This window comes from Neovison vison, chromosome 10 (assembly GCF_020171115.1).
Source record: "Neovison vison isolate M4711 chromosome 10, ASM_NN_V1, whole genome shotgun sequence".
In the NCBI taxonomy this organism is placed as follows: Eukaryota; Metazoa; Chordata; class Mammalia; order Carnivora; family Mustelidae; genus Neogale; species Neogale vison.
The window spans coordinates 3,351,733-3,367,806 of record NC_058100.1 but is presented as its reverse complement, the minus strand read 5'-3'; the positions used below and the strand labels follow the sequence as shown (position 1 = coordinate 3,367,806).

At 42.9% G+C, this 16,074-nt stretch overlaps 1 protein-coding gene across 2 annotated transcripts; it reads right to left on the bottom strand.

The window, feature by feature from the left end:
* Positions 1-11,843: 11,843 nt before the first annotated feature.
* Positions 11,844-14,686, bottom strand: LOC122918028 (T-cell surface glycoprotein CD1a-like). 2 transcript variants are annotated; one of them, XM_044266181.1, is made up of 6 exons: positions 14,626-14,686; positions 13,892-14,158; positions 12,947-13,225; positions 12,468-12,746; positions 12,048-12,138; positions 11,844-11,889 (listed from the first exon to the last, which is right to left on the bottom strand). In XM_044266181.1, the coding sequence occupies exons 1-6, from the start codon at positions 14,684-14,686 to the stop codon at positions 11,844-11,846; spliced, it is 1,023 nt and encodes a 340-aa protein (XP_044122116.1). The 2 variants fall into 2 exon arrangements, with proteins under 2 accessions (XP_044122116.1, XP_044122117.1); XM_044266182.1 differs by having other exon boundaries at positions 14,604-14,643.
* Positions 14,687-16,074: the final 1,388 nt, after the last annotated feature.

Below are 16,074 nucleotides of genomic sequence, written 5' to 3'. Positions count from 1 at the left end.
TTATCATTCACTTTGAATATGAGAGCTTCCATCTATAGCAGTCATTATTAAGTCAAGGTCACTAAGTTTGAAATCATTCTTACTCATCCCCACACCCCAATTTTTTGAAATACAGTGCCGTACTTTGCAACCTTTTATTTTGTGGGTCCCTTGACTGATTTTTATGTATTCATATATTATTCATATATTATTTTACTGCTTTTCTGCTTGCTTTTCCTTTCATCTTTTGTTTCCTTTGCACTCAGAGTCCCCTTTAACATATCTTGTGCTGAGTTAGTGTTCAGGAATTCCTTTCATATTAGTTTGTCTGGGAAACTCTTTATCTTTCCTTCTATTCTGAATGACAGTCTTGGTGGATAGAGTATTCTTTGCTGTGGATATTTTTCCTTTTAGTACTTTGGATATATCATGATATATCATGCTGTAATCCTTCTGATCTATAATTTCTGTTAAAAAAAAATCAGCTGATGCCTCTATAGGTTTCCTTTGCATGTAATTTTCTTTTCTCTTGATGGTTTTAAATTCTCCTTCATTGCTACTTTTTGTTATTTTAACTAATATGTATGATGGTATAAACCTTCTTGGATTGATTTTGTTAAGGGCTCACCATGTCTCCCAAATCTAGATTTCTGTTTTCCTCACCAGTTTGCATATTTTCACCTATTATTTCTTCAAATAATTTTTGCCCCCCCTCCCTTTCTATCATTTATACTGCAAATATTTTTATGTTAGACGGGTTGCTGAGCTCCCTAAGTCTATTTTCTTCTGTATTTTTCCCCTCTCTCCTGTTCAAATTGATTGCTTTCCATACTCTCTCTTCTAGATCACTGATCTGTTCTTCTGTTCTTCTAGTCTCCTACTCATTCCATCTAGTGTATTTTTAATTTCTGGTATTAAGTTCTTCAACACTGATTGGTTCTTTTTTATGTTTTCTGTAAAGGACTAAGGTCCTTTACTCTTTTCTCAAGTCTAGAAAGTAACTTCGTGATCATTACTTTAAATTCTCTATCAGGCATATTATTTATCTCCTTTTCACCTAGCTCTTAGGCTGTGATTTAGTCCTGTTCTTTCATTAGGGACATAATCCTCCATGTCCCCATTTTGTTTAAATCTCTGGTCTCTTTTTGTATGTTCGGAAATTAGCAACATCTTCTGTTCTTGAAAGTCACGTCCTTATGAAAAAGTTCTGTAATGTTCTTCAGTGTGGTGTCCCCTGTTCACCAGAGCCTGACACTTTAGGGTTATCTCCTATGAGTGTTACATGTCTGTTGTGAAAGCTAATCCACTTTTTGCTTTGCTGTCATTGCCTGTGTTGTTTGGGTTTGGCCCCTGCGTTCTTAGTGGGTCATTCAGCAGTCTCCTTAGTCTTAAGTTGTGTCATATTAAATGTTTGCCAGGGGCAAAGTAGCACTGAACTATAGCTTTCCCCTGTGAATTTTCATTGGTGGAAGGGCCCTACATCAGAACAGATATCTACCTAGCCCACTTGCAGAGCCTCAGTCAGAATGTTCTGTGTACTCATCTTTCCCTCTCCTCAGGGCAAGATTCACTTTGTAGTAGAGTGGTCCCTGTCAGGAATGCTTGGGCATTACCAGACTTGTGGCACCACTTTGGATGGGTTCCTACCAAGATTCGATTGGAGTGAGCAGAAGCTCAGAATAGCATGAGGGTGGGTGTCAAGGTGTTAGCAGAGTTTCCACAGGTCTGCTGTTGGAGCAGCCTGCACTCAATGGGATTCAGGCAGTCTGGCTTGGAGGGGGAAGATCCACAGAAGCACACTGGGTCTGCATGCCCAGTGTTAACAAGGTTTGCACAGATCAGTTGTGGGAAGGGACCTGGCATTAAAGGTCTGGCTGGAGGGAATATGCCTGCAGGGGAACATGGATTTGGGGCACGCTGCAAGCAAGTTAGTGAGTGTTGTCTCTAAATGGGCTCCTACAGTGCCTGTGTGTTCACACTCTGGGGAGGAGGAGGGAAACGGCACCTGACAGCATCTTTATTCCTGGAGGAGACCTCCAACAATCTCTGTCCATTTGGAGTATGCCATGAGATTAGGAAATAACTCTCCCTCCTGTAACCCCAGGTGTATTTCAAACTATGGCTTCTATGCTGTAACTCTGTGGGACTGTATGTTATGCTACTGCTTTCTGAGTGTGGGGACTCAAGTTTCCTCCTGACATCCAGCTCTCCCAGAGCCGAGCCTGCCAATTTTTTATGTTCCAGGTGTAAGCCCCATGGTTCATAAGGACTCCAGAAACCATGATTTTCAAAACCAAATATTATGGGAATTCATCTTCCCCAGTGGGGTCCTTATCTGAATCTATTTCTATCCCTTCTCTGTGGCTGCTGTGTCCCTTCCATCTGTGGATATTGTGTGGGTCCCTTTATCTCTCTACCACACCTCCACCCATCCTGCCCTGTTCAATACAGTCCCTTCTCTACATTTATCTGTGGAAAGTTAGTTCTGCCAGTCTTCAGGTCAATATCTGGGTTATTTACACTGATATGGGTGCTATCAAGTTGGGAGAGGTGGATCTTGGGGTCTTTCTATAGCACCATTTTCCCCAGAACTTTGTGTGCTGAGTTCTGTTATAATGTACAGGCTCTGCCTAACAACATGACTACTTGAAATAATATTTTCTAAAAGGGACCCTTAACTAATGTTTGCCCACTTGGAATTATGACTTCATTGGTTGCCTTTGGGTGATTGATATACATTCCTCTTAAAATGGATAACCAACATCCAAATGAGGGCCTGTAAAGTGGTAGGTGCTCTATGATTATTCTGGAATGATTGAATAATTTGGTTCAAGCATCCAATTATTTTAAATATATAGATATCTACAACACTAAAATTTCTTAATCTTCAGAAAGCATTACTTATAACCCTATTTGATGGAATAGAGTCTTACACTATTTTCTATAGGGTACAAGCATATGTTTATAATCATGAAATTCATACAGAGAGTCCTACTGAAAATCTTCCATTACCTATAATAAGAAACCAGTGAGAATTTGTAGCAAATAGAATTAAGAGAGTGTTCTGGAATCAAGTCTCCAGATGCCTTTCTTACTGTTTCTGCTGGAATGCTTTATGCTTATCTTACATGAGCTGGCCTCTGCTGTATATGCTAACCTTCTATTTCGATGATGTTCATAACTGTCAAAGGTTCTTCAATATTTGTTTGTGCTTTATACATTCTGTATATATGTGTTTGGTTTATTTGCCTTGCTATTTCTCGGTTGACCCGTAAACAGAATTATATTCAGTCTAATGAAAGGAAGGAAATAATTTTTTAGAAAGTCAAGATTTGAACATAGAAAGAAAGCATAAGATCTACTCCTCTACTTAAGATTATGAAAAGCTGGATAATCAAAGTCATGTTTTAATGTATCACAAAACTAAAGTATCAGGGCAACTTGTTAACCTAAAATCTAAGGAAAGACAAACTCCTCCAAAGAAACAGGGTATCTATAGAAGCCACTTTTAGGCAACCAACCTGAGCAATTGAAATTTGAATAAGGTAGAAGGGCCCAGAGTGTACATTACTCTACCTGCCGGGTGAGTAAGAACAGGCCCATTAGGTTACCCACCTTAAAATATCCATAAGCTCTAGCTGAGCAATGGGTTACTTACCCCCAGACACAGGTACCAAAAAAGGAAAATTCCATATGTTTTAACACCTACTCAACTTCTGCCTTAACTACAGACCCCCAACACTGCCTCCTCCCAGAGAATCACTCTTTTGATGTCCTGCCCACAGCTCACAGACAGTGTATTCAATAAACTTCAATCTTCTTTGTTCAGTCTTTGGTGAATTCTTCCAGTACCTGCGTCACTGACCTCCACTGATTGAGTCAGCCCATATTTGGTGGCCCTAAGGTGAAGATTTGGCTAGCCCTGTGACTTCCCCAGATTCTCCAAGAATTTCTTGGGACTTTCCATCAGTGGACAGATTCTAGTACTCCTTAGAGAACTGATGTCCTCTAGCCAAGGTTACTCCTTGGTAAAGATACAGAGCCCTAGGGAGAACCAGCCAGATCTCCTTTGCCCAAAGGGTGAAGGATTTTTCCCTCTTGCCCATCAGAGAGATCCTTCAGCACCTCTCCATTCTCTCTTTGGCCCTGGAAAGCTTACCTTTAGAATTTCCCAGATAACTGAAAATCTCTGGCCAACAGTGTTTCCAAGAATTGAATGTCTAAGAACAATCAGGTCAAGCTTCCATGCCTGTGAAGGTGAAGGACCCCTTTTCCTCTGCTCTCCCACTCTGTCCTCCTGAAGTTTCCTTTCCCAATGTGTAGTACACTTGCCAGTGACAGCTTATACAGAGCAAATCCTCACACATTACAGACCTGTTGGGATGCTTTCCTGATGTTAGCTGACTATCAGCTACCTAACTTCTTTCAGTTTCCACCCCTTTTTTCCTCTGTTCTTATGGGTCCACTCACCACCTTGATCTACAGGCAGGATACATTCCTACATAAATGACTGGTGAGTCCTCACCCTCATTTTTTTTACCCTATTCAGTCAACTGTTGTCTGTTTCTCCCTGTTGCAGGGGTATCCCACCAGTAATTGTCATTGTTATTTGTCCTGGTGCTTTTAATGGAGGGACTCTTCATCACATTCAGTGACTCCATACACATCAGGTTCTTTTTTGAGGTCAGTGGGGTATGCTGACTGAAATCACAACCAAGATTCAGGCCTCCATTCCCTTTGGCATGATGGCTTTTTTAGAATTGGCAGCTGGTCTTCCTCACTATGACACAAAACCTCTATTCCTTCAGACTCATCATGGGCTGCATTCTTAGAAACTGAATCAAAATTGACCCCCCCAAGTCCCATGGAAACATCTCATCATTTTACGTAATGTTTCCTGTCCTCAATACAAACTTCCAGATCAAGAGGGAAGAATACTCCATGGAACTCTTTCTTATAATATTATATTCAAGCTTAACCTTTATTCTAGAAATCCCCCAAAGGATTGGAAGTCTCAAATGTGCAGCCTTAATGACATTATTTCAAAACATTGGCCTTCACAAAAATTGTAGAATGTGTCTTGCCCATTTTCATAGGTGTCAGAGGCTGTCCACTTTTTAGATGATGCATTTTTTATTCCACCCCATCATCTTATCCCTTCCTCTGAACACCCAGAGGCTCCCTGATCCTCCTCACACCCTAAGGGCCCCTGCTATTGCTGCCACCATGCCACCACCCAACCAAGGTCCCTTCTCCCCGCCCCACACCCAGTTGGCACTAACTATGAGCCTAAGAATCTGACTTCTGTTTCTCCACAGAGAAAGTCATGTCCCTCTGTAAAGTAGAGAATGAGGATACAAGGGCCATTAGGGTCCATGTCCCTTTTCCAACGTCTGTTCTGTTCCAGATAGAAAAAATCTTGACTTCTTTAGCCAAGTTTCTTCCCATTTCACTAAGAAATTTGAGAGCCTCATGGTTGTTTTTGATCTAACCTTTCAAGACATTCACATCATCTTTACTATATTCTATATTAGAAAAAAAACAAAACAAACAAACAAAAAAAACAACAAAAAAAAATACCCTTGTATATGGTCTTTGTCTCAGAACTGGGCTAATGAGTCCGACACCCATACCCATGAATGTGCTCTGGTGTGGCCCCAAAACCACCATTTTGCACTAAAGACATATCCTTGATAATGTCAAGGATAATTACACCTAAATCCTCGTATAATTATTTCAGATTACATGATACCTTATTTAATTGAGGGTATAAAAACAGGGAATTATGCACAACTTAAAGAAACAACTCAAGGCTGAAATGAAAATCCTATGTGATTTCATTCTTCTTTAGGCAGGCCTGGGAAAGTACATCAACCTACATCCTGAAGGCCAGGAAGGCAGTGAAGTGCTTTATCATCCAGGGCTCCCTTGCTATCAAAAAAAAAAAAAAAAAAAAAGTTTAAGAAGCTCAGTCAGGGACCTCAGAGCTTTGTTCCCACATTTCTATATATGGCTCAGGGTCTTCAATAACCAAGAGATAGTCATGAATGCCAGAAGGGAACAGAGAGACAAGGGGCAGGCCCAATATGCCAATCAGGACATCTGCCCAGGCGTGTCTAATGCCCCCTTTGTCAGGGCTTCGCCTGTCATGGCAACAACTAGGGCATTGGAAATGGGACTGCCACTCCTTCCCATTAACAGGAAGTTCATCCCATCCCCAAAGCCTAAGCCCAAGCTGTTCCAGGTAATCACCAGCTTCAGGCCAAGGATACTCTGGACAATCTGCAGCTGCCCTTAGCTCTGTACAATGAGGAGCCCAGTGGAGGAAGGGTAGAAAATCTCTTCTCCTTTGACTGACAAGGTGCAAAGACTTCAGGCTCCCATATTCTCCGTCATTACAGCACAGCCTCAGGTAACACTGGATGTGGCATGAGACATAACTGAAATTTCTACTGTATGTGGGAATCACTTATTCCACCCTTACCAAATACTCAGGCATCATCTTGCAGTCCTAGACTCCTCATCCACATAGATGGGTCCCCAAAGAGTGAGCATTTCACTACCTTTTTATTTCTTGGAGGGTTAAATACCTTTCCCCACTCCTTTCCCGTTTTATCTGACTGCCCAACTCCGTTACTTGGAGGGGAGATAATGACAAAGTTACAAACTAATCTTTGTCTTTCTGAGACTGACCAACACTTGCTGGCATTTTTGGTCCTCTGAGTCCTCCACCAAGTACGGCTGCAATCCAGTTGAAAATCAACACCTGTTATTCAGAGACTGGGAGGATGCACACCCAGAGGCCTAGAGGCCCATGAATCTGGACCATTGCCGATCTCCACTCTCCTGTATTCAATCATTCTAAGATATTATCTTAGAAAAACTCCCTAAATACTTTCCTCCCCAAACTCTTATGATTTCTCCTTTCCAATTCCAAGACTACATTCTCAACATTTTCCTACAATGTGAACTCTCAGAATGTACCTGGTCAGAAATTGTAATGCACCTGGGGCTCCCCCATTTCCCCACCTTGATGTCCTGTTTTCACAATACAATCATTAGCTGTTTTAGAATTATCCTTGTCCTTCTCATCTAAAAGTTCTTTGGCTTCCTTCCTCCAGGACTGTGAAAAATAAGGATGGTTTTCCTGGGATGAAACCCAACAATGGCTCTCTTGGCTACTTCCTTTCTTAGGACCCCAGTCCTCAACACTCCTACTCCTAATTATTGGCCTCCGTTTATTTAGTCCCTTTGTTAAACTTGTCTCTTCTAGAATCCAGCGGCTCCATATATGAATAAAATAGTTCAATAGAGTTTGAGGCCTATATTGTCAAGGGGTCCCTTCCCCTTAATCCCGTGGTCCAGGCCATCAAAGAATTTCACTCAAATCACCTATCAGCATTTAAATATAACACTATGCTCTTGTCTCTAACTGCATAGAAAACTTGATGGAAGAAGCAACTGCAGATGAGACCTCTGTGCAAATGCCAAAGATTTGTCACTGTCAATATTGGGGGGAATGTAGAGGCCACTAGAAGGCAACCAACTTGAATGAAGAAATCTGAGTCAGGAAAAAGGACCCAGAGTGACCACCCACCCCCAGCTGAATATAAACAGGTCCATTAGGCAAATCACCTCAAAATGTGTTTAGGCCTACAACAGGATACAGGTACCAATGAAGGAAAATTCCATATGCTTCCACACTTGCTCACCTTCCTCCTTAACCAAGGCCTCTATCACTGCCTCCCGGCAGACAGTATTTCCCTCCTGTTTTGCCTGCTGCTCCCTTGCAGTGTATTCAATAAAGTTCTATCTCCTTTTCTCTATTTTGGGTAAATTCTTCACCTGAAATACGATCCTTCACCTGATCAGGTTGATGAGGGAGCAGAAGGCAAGCTGAAGACAAAGCACATGCAGACACCCTGCAACCACTCCCCACCACACACACACACACACACACACACAAAATCCTGGGAGAATACGTGAGACATTCATTCAGGAAGCTCCCAAAAGCCTTTATTTTAATGCCTTGCTAGAGGGAAAAACAACCTTAACTTGATAATGGCAAGGCCTCCAGTATCCTGTGGGTCTTTAACATATGAAAACCCTTTTGAAACCTCCCTTTTCATTACCTCCTCCAACTCCCAAGTATGTATGTAATTAGCCACACCTCACAACCCCTGGGCAGCAGTTCTTTCTGCCCACAGGTCCTGTCCCCATGCCTTAATAAAACCACCATTTTGCACTAAAGACATCTCAAGAATTCTTTCTTGGTCCTCAGCTCTGGACCTTACCCCTCAGAACCTCACCTATATTCTAAAATAACATCAAGATCACCCCACAGTGTTGTACCTGAGTTCTCGCATCCAAGGGACCACCAAGGAGCCAACACCAAGGCAATCACACGAGGGTTTATTCCACAAGCTTAAGCTTGGGCCCAAGTATACCCGACACAGTGGAGTAGGGACTTGGACCCTGAGCTTAGTTAAGGCAAGGGTGTTTATGGGTTGTTACAAGAGACTGGGGGGGAGGAGAGAAAATTTACTAAAGCAGGGTGGGGCTTCCTGGAACTAAAGTAAGGTAGGGGAAAGTTCAGCCCTTAGGCACAGGAGTCTGAGATGGCTGTACTTATGCTAAGGCTAAACCTGAGGTGGGATGGCCTTAATTTTTCTCAGCCTCCACACACAATATGCAAACTCTTGCTTGCTTAGGACAGATGCCTGATGCTTTACATCCAGAAAGAAGAATCCCACTAAAATTGTTAACAAATTGCTCCCATGAGTACCAAGAGTCCCTGAGAGTCACAGACTCATGAAATTCTCCGTATGTCTAGGCTTTTTGCCACTGACCTCACCAGGAGCTCCTGATAGGCTGGAACCCAGGATGTAGACCAGAGAACTGCTTTATTGTGGTATATGCTTGAGGTCTGAGAGGACCTGCTGCCTGAGAAGGGCAGAAAGTCACCATCTCCCACACAGAAAGAAGCCTTAACCAGGTGTAGGAAGGGCAGGGAACCAGGTGTGGGAAGGACAGGGAGCCTGCCTCGGGACACAGGTGAAGCCACACTGCAGCTGGGGGAAAGGGCCAAGGGGGTAAGAACAGTACCACACCTTGTCCTAGACTAAAAGATTCCATCTACTGAGGGAAAGGGAGGAACCCTTAGAAGACCCAAGCCCAAAACTGAAAGACAGAGCAGCTGACTGAGAATCAGACAGGATCAGAGTAGAGATAGTGACCCATGCTCTGTCCCAAGCAGGCTAGCCATCAGGATACCAAAAGTATCTCTGCTGGTGGAGTGGCAAGTGTCTGAAGATATATCCCCATGAGGCGCTTCCTCTTAGAAAAAGAAAATCACAGGCCCAGAATTGTGTCGCTTAGACCCAGTTCCCACACTCGAGCTTCACACGGGGGCTTCAATCCCAGTCTAATTACAATTTCAACCACTGCCACCCCCACCCTCCACCCCTGCCCAGAAATGTAGACTTAACCAGTCATGCAGGAATTTTTTCTTTCCATCAGAGCCAGTGAAGTCTGTCTGCTGGGACCTCTCTGTCCCGATGAAGTCATGAATATGATAAAAATCCCTTGATTTTTCTCCCAAGAAAATAGACCTGTCCCTGGAACAATCTTCCTCTTTTGCTACTAACTCTCTGGCCCCACCCTCCCTCTACAAAAACCTATATCACAAGCCTTCATTTCCCTTGCCTTAGAGATGTGTCTAACAAGAAATTGCTGTAGAGGAGGCCACAGAGGTTGCTGCTTATGTTCTCCTCTAGGATTTTCATGGATTCCTGTCTCACATTTAGGTCTAAGACAGTATGGTAATGGCACAAAAAAAGACATATCAAGCAATGGAACAGAAAAGAGAACCCAGTAATGAATCCTAAACTCTGTGGTCAACTAGGCTACATCAAAGCATAAAAGAATGTCCAATGGAAAAAGACAGTCTCTTCAACAAATGGTGTTGAGAAAATTGGACAGCCACATGCAGAAGAATGAAACTGGACCACTTCTTACACCATACACAAAAAAATAGACTCAAAATGTATGAAAGACCTAAATGTGAGACAGGAATCCATGAAAATCCTAGAGGAGAACATAAGCAGCAACCTCTGTGGCCTCATCTGCAGCAATTTCTTGTTAGACACATCTCTAAGGCAAGGGAAATGAAGGCAAAAATGAGCTACTCAGACTTCATCAAGATAAAAAGCTTTTGCATAGCAAAGGAAACAGTTGACAAAACTAAAATGCAGCCAACAGAATGGGAGAAGATATTTGCAAATGACATATCAGATAAAGGGCTAATATCCAAGATCTATAAAGAACTTATCAAACTCAACACCCAAAACACCCAAAAAACAAATAATTCAGTCAGTAAGTGGGCAGAAGACATGAACATATATTTCTTCAAAGAAGACATACAGGTGGCCAACAGACACATGAAAAAAATGCTCAACATCATGGAAATACAAATCAAAACCACAATGAGATACCACCTTACACCAGTCAGAATGGCTAAAATTAACAAGCTGGGAAAAAACAAATGTTGGCAAGGATTTGGAGAAAGGGGAATCCTCTTACACTGTTGGTGAGAATGCAAGCTGGTACAGCCACTTTGGAAAACAGTGTGGAAGATCCTCAAAAACTTAAAAAGAGCTATCCTAAGTCCTAGCAATTGCACAACTACATATTTACCTCAAAGATACAAATGTAGTAAACTGAAGGGGCATCCACATCCCAACGCTTTTAGCAGCAATATCCACAATAGATAAACTATGGAAAGAGCCCATATGTCCACTAACAGATGAATGGATAAAGAGGATTTTATATATCTATCTATCTATATAGATAGACTATATAGATATCTATATAGATAGATAGATATATAAAATCCTCAACTATCAAAAAATGAAATCTTGCTATTTGCAATAATGTAGATGGAACTAGAGAGTATTATGCCAAGTGAAATAATCCAATCAAAGATAGAATTATCCTATGATTTCACTCATACTTGAAATTTAATAAACAAAACAGAGGAGTATAGGGGAAGGGAGGGAAAAATAAAGCAAGACAAAAATCAGAGAGGGAGACAAACCACACAAGACCTTTAGTCATATGAAACAAACTGAGGGTTGCTGGAGGAGAGGGAGGTATGATGATGGGTTAACTGAGTGATGGGCATTGTATGTAAGGGATGAATCACTATACTCGACCTCTGAAACTAATAACACACTATATATTAATTAATTGAATTAAAAAAAAAAAAGAACAAGGAAAGTGTGAAGACCTTGGCCAAATGAGAACACTTTTACAAAAGGAGCATCAGATATCTCAATTACTACCTACCTGTCAAGAAACAAAAGAAAAAGAAAAACATGTAAACATGACATAAATTCTCCCAGATTTTTATTCCATGAAGGTGAGACTCCAGGCCAAGATACAAATATTAAAAAGACATGGAGTTTGCTCTCAAAAAGTCCAAGAACTATAAGGGGAAAAGAAATGTAACTGGGGACAAAAAGGACTGGGAGACAAGAATATATTAACCAAAGTGCAGGTTAAAGTGGTGGAAATTCTCACCAGCAGAGGCTGTTAACACTTAGAATCAAGGAAGGCTCACTGGAGGAAGTGACATCTGATACTTGTGACCCATGGACTTTGCTGGGACTTCATTTACTGACTTAAACATTGAAATTTATGTTCCAGAACCAATTCAGAACAACAAATCCTGTTATAATACTTTAATAATATTGATAATTGATCATTAAACAGTCATGAAAGACAAAAGTTGCTCGCAGAAATTTGCAAGGACTTCACTGCTGAGCTGGGTTTAGGTAAGTACTGGAGACTGGGCTGCTGAATTCTCACTCCAAAGTGAAACCAGTGCATGGATGTCTCCAGCGTGTTTTCCTGGGAGGAACAGAGGAGTTACTTTGCAGCAGGTGAAGATGAGGACTGCAGGGGGGAAGAGAAGGGGAAGGAACTGCATTGGAAGCCGGAGGGCTGAGGACAGACTGAAAGGTGGGGGACACATAGGAAAGAGCAGGAAGGTGGCTCCAGAGACTTACCAGCGCTTCCAGAGCCAAAGTGCAAGACCTGCCAGAAGCACCAAAGGCACTATCACAGCCAGGAAGACCAAGCCCACGGAGTGGGGCTTCTCTGTGGGTTTGATATACAGAAGTTGTTATTTCCCATCTTACCTGGGTTGAACTGCACCTCCCTGGTGCTCCTTGCTCATGTCAGCTTCTGCTTCACCAACCATCCTTCCTTCCTTCACTTCTTCCATCCCTCCTCAGAGATAGGCCCTTCACCAACTCTCCGAATCCTCCCACTCCTTGCAGGACCTTCGCCCTCAGTTGGTGGATTACACTGATTTTATATCCTTCTTAATCTGGAGTCCCTAATTTCCCAAAATTTTTAACAAGATCTCCAGTTGTGCTGGAGGACCACACATTCCCTTACCCAGGCAGACCCGCATTCTTTCTCACCCCAGTAGAGGACGATGTCCTGGCCTCCTAGACTGCTGTGTCTTACCCAGCATGACAGGCCAGCAGCCTCCCTGGATTTCACATCCAAGGACACCTGAAGATACCACGTCCCATCAGCATGGGGCAGAATGTCACCTCGCTGGGTGCCCTGTTGTTCCTGCTCACCACGCATCCACATCACCCACACAGGCTTTGGGTAGAACCCAGAGACGTGGCACACCAGCAGGAGATGACCAGGACCTGGACTAGGGCCAGTGGACAGCCATGCTTCTGGTCTCACTGCAGACACAGGACAGGTATTCACAGACTGAGAGGGTAGATCTTCACACCACTATAGATAGACATATGTTTCCACTTCTAGAAAATTTTCACCATCCTCCCTTCTCCCTCATGTCTCCATCTTATCCTGAATTTAAAAGAAACATTGCAAATATATGATTGCAGGATAGAGACTTATGGAGGGAGGGAGCAGGACTGACCTTGTCGCTGTAGATCTGCTTTCCCTGCATCAAGAAGACCCAACAGGAACCGGGGACAGGTGTCACTGAGGTGCCTGTGTAGTCTTAAGTTGATCATATGGTACTGATTGAACAATTTGCAGACCTTCTGAGCCTGAATTCCTCCCTTTGGAGATGGTGACCATGACATGTTCTGGAAACTCACTAGATCTGATCCTTGATAAGCAATCTGCAAGTAGCCTACTGAAGGTTCCCCAAATTGCAGGCCACAAACTTTTGCCATCTGTAGCTGAAGGGGATCTGGGAAGAGATACCATGAATGACAAGACAAGAGAGTGAAAGAAATGAAATAAGTAGAAGCCAAGGATGGTGGAAGCAGTAGAGAGAAGTTAAGGGTATTGAAGGGAATGCAGTAACATTTGGTTTGAGAGGAGGCTCACACACAGAGGAAGTAGTGGTCACTGGAGGAGGAAGAGGTGAATGATTTTAGAAGGAGCAAATGTTGGAGGAGAGACATGAAGGGTGTGGGCAGATAATAAGGAAAGTGTCAGTGGGAAAACCGGAGTAAAAACTATCTAGGGTGAAGGAAATACAGGGGATGCAGAGGACACATAGACATCAGTGATGGGATCAAATGGGGAGAAAAGCACACAATTCAAGAAATCAGTCTCAGAGTGAGGGAGCAGAGGGTGCCTGGTTGGAGGCCAGGGAGAGTAGTGGTAGTAGGAGACAAAAGTGTGAGACAGGAAAGCACAGCCTGTGGTCAACGAGAGGAGTGGGAGAGAGCAGAAGATGTGAACCTTTTCAATAATCAGGGTCTGGCTTCTACATCTTGCTTCAGTTTTATGAGGGGAAGATAAGAGGTTCAGAAACCAGTGGAGGCTCCCCCCCATGAAGAATAAGTAACTCAAGGAGATACACATACACCTGCCACCCCCATCCCACCCCTGAGTGAAATGAACTCACATTCAAGCTGCCATTCACTGAAATGATCCTTAAATATCAGAGGAAATTTAATGGAGAACGTATGGAGCGCCTTTTCCTGTTCCATCATCTCTTCCTTGCTGAAGTTGCCCTTGGACCAAGGCCACAGGAAAATGAGGGCCCCAGTCTTGCTATTCCAGCCGATAGTCTGCAGCTCACCCAGCCAAGCTGAGGCCAGATTTTGTGTCCAGGAATGGTTGTAGAGGGATGATATCATGATGACTCGAAAGGAGTTTGGATCTTGGAAGTCTGTGGGAAAATTACAGATAAACTTTGGAAGTGGGGAGCGTTGGGAAGGAGAGAGAATGGAGAAGAAGGTGGGAGGAAGAGGAACCAAAATCTGGAGGCCAGAGAAGCCACAGTTTTCTCAGGAGATATGCGCTGCCCCAGAGCCCTGAGCCTCAAACCCATCCTTCACAAGAGCACAGAGCCCTGGGGCTGGGATGCTCCGGAAATAATCAGGCCAACACTCTTGTCCCAGAGTGTGTGCTGGGGAATGCATTCCATAAGTGCACATATGCACATGTACACAAACACACACCCATACAAACTTATACATATTTACACACTCACACAAATGAATACACAGATATACACATGTGAACAAGTATAAAGACAAAGAGACACAAGTACAATCATGCAAGGACATGTGCACACATCACACATACACACAGACTGGCACACTTGCACCCACAGGGCAAGGCCAGAGTTCTCACCATCTTCACTATCACCATCTGGGAGAAGAACCACCAGCAACACAAGTTGCAGGAAGAACATTGTATTTGCAGATGTTCTTTCTGTCTCTTACAAAGTCGGTCTTTGATGGTCGTTCTAACAAATCTACCCCCCACACAGCACCTCTCTTCTGACTTCCTTCTCAACACACAAGCCTTCCCTGATTGTCTGCAACAATGCAAATGCTTCCCTTCCTCAACCCTGGATGCCTATTCAGACTCTCACTTCTCCTCCTGGTCAGACCCTCCTCTCTGGTTTCCAGCTTCTCCTTGTCACCAGCTTCTACCTTGTTCCTTGTCCCCTGATTCAGTTGTAAGAGAATGAGTCATGTGTGGCATGGAAAAGTGACCCCACCTTTCCTGCTTTTCCTTTTCATCCAGACAGTAACTCCTGAAAATACATGGCTCCCACCACTCAGCCCTGGACCTGTTGTCACTCTGTCCCTCCTTCCCTTGTGATCCCCCCATGTATTTCCTTCCCCATCTCACTCCCACCCCAGCTCATTCATATCTCTGACTTCTCACTGCTTGTGTTAAAAAAATAAATTAACCAGGTAAATTTGAAGATCTAACTGATTTTATTAATTGATTGAAGAATCAGGCAGCATCCCATCTGGCAGGTAAGAAGAACTCCAACAAGTAGTACAAATGGGAGATTTTTAGAGGAAGGAAGTTGGCAAAAGAAGAGAAAGGAGCATTTCAGAGAAGGACACCTTCCCTTAATTGGGAGAGCAGTGATGACCTCCTCTCCTTAGAAAATGGAGGGGACCTATGTGACAGAGTATATCCCTGGTGCTGACCAGAGAATTCATCCCTGATGGGTGAACATTTTGGGGGGAGGTGGAAACTGTAGTTGGGTTAAGGACTAAGCAAAGTTTGGGGACTTGGTCTGGCCCGGGGTGCCATTTATTCCCCAAGCGTTTCTTTTTAAAAGTTGCTCTATTTGCCTGTCCAGATTCCCCCATGATTACTTATATAAGAGTATCAGCAACTACCAATTCAGTATTATTCTTAGGGGAGGAACCAGTAGCCTAACAGAGACCACAGGACATTGAAACATCTGAAGCATATTCCCTCCATTTGACTTTCATTAATATATATTCACTCAACTAACAGTCACTTAGCCTGGATCCAAGCACCATGCTACACTCATGAAAACTTAGTGTTCACAATGCAATCACTTTATGCAAGGAGCTTTTACTCTACCTGGGAAGAAAAATGCATAAACCAAAAACTACACATTTTGGTGTGCTGATTTACTTTTTCTTTGGTTGTTTTGTTTGTTTGTTTGTTTGTTTGTTTGAATTCCACTATAGTAACATATCATGTGATATTAATTCCAGGTATACAATATAATGATTCAGCAATTCTATTCATTACACAGTACTCATCAATATAAGCATCCTAATCCCATTCACCTGTTTCCCCCAT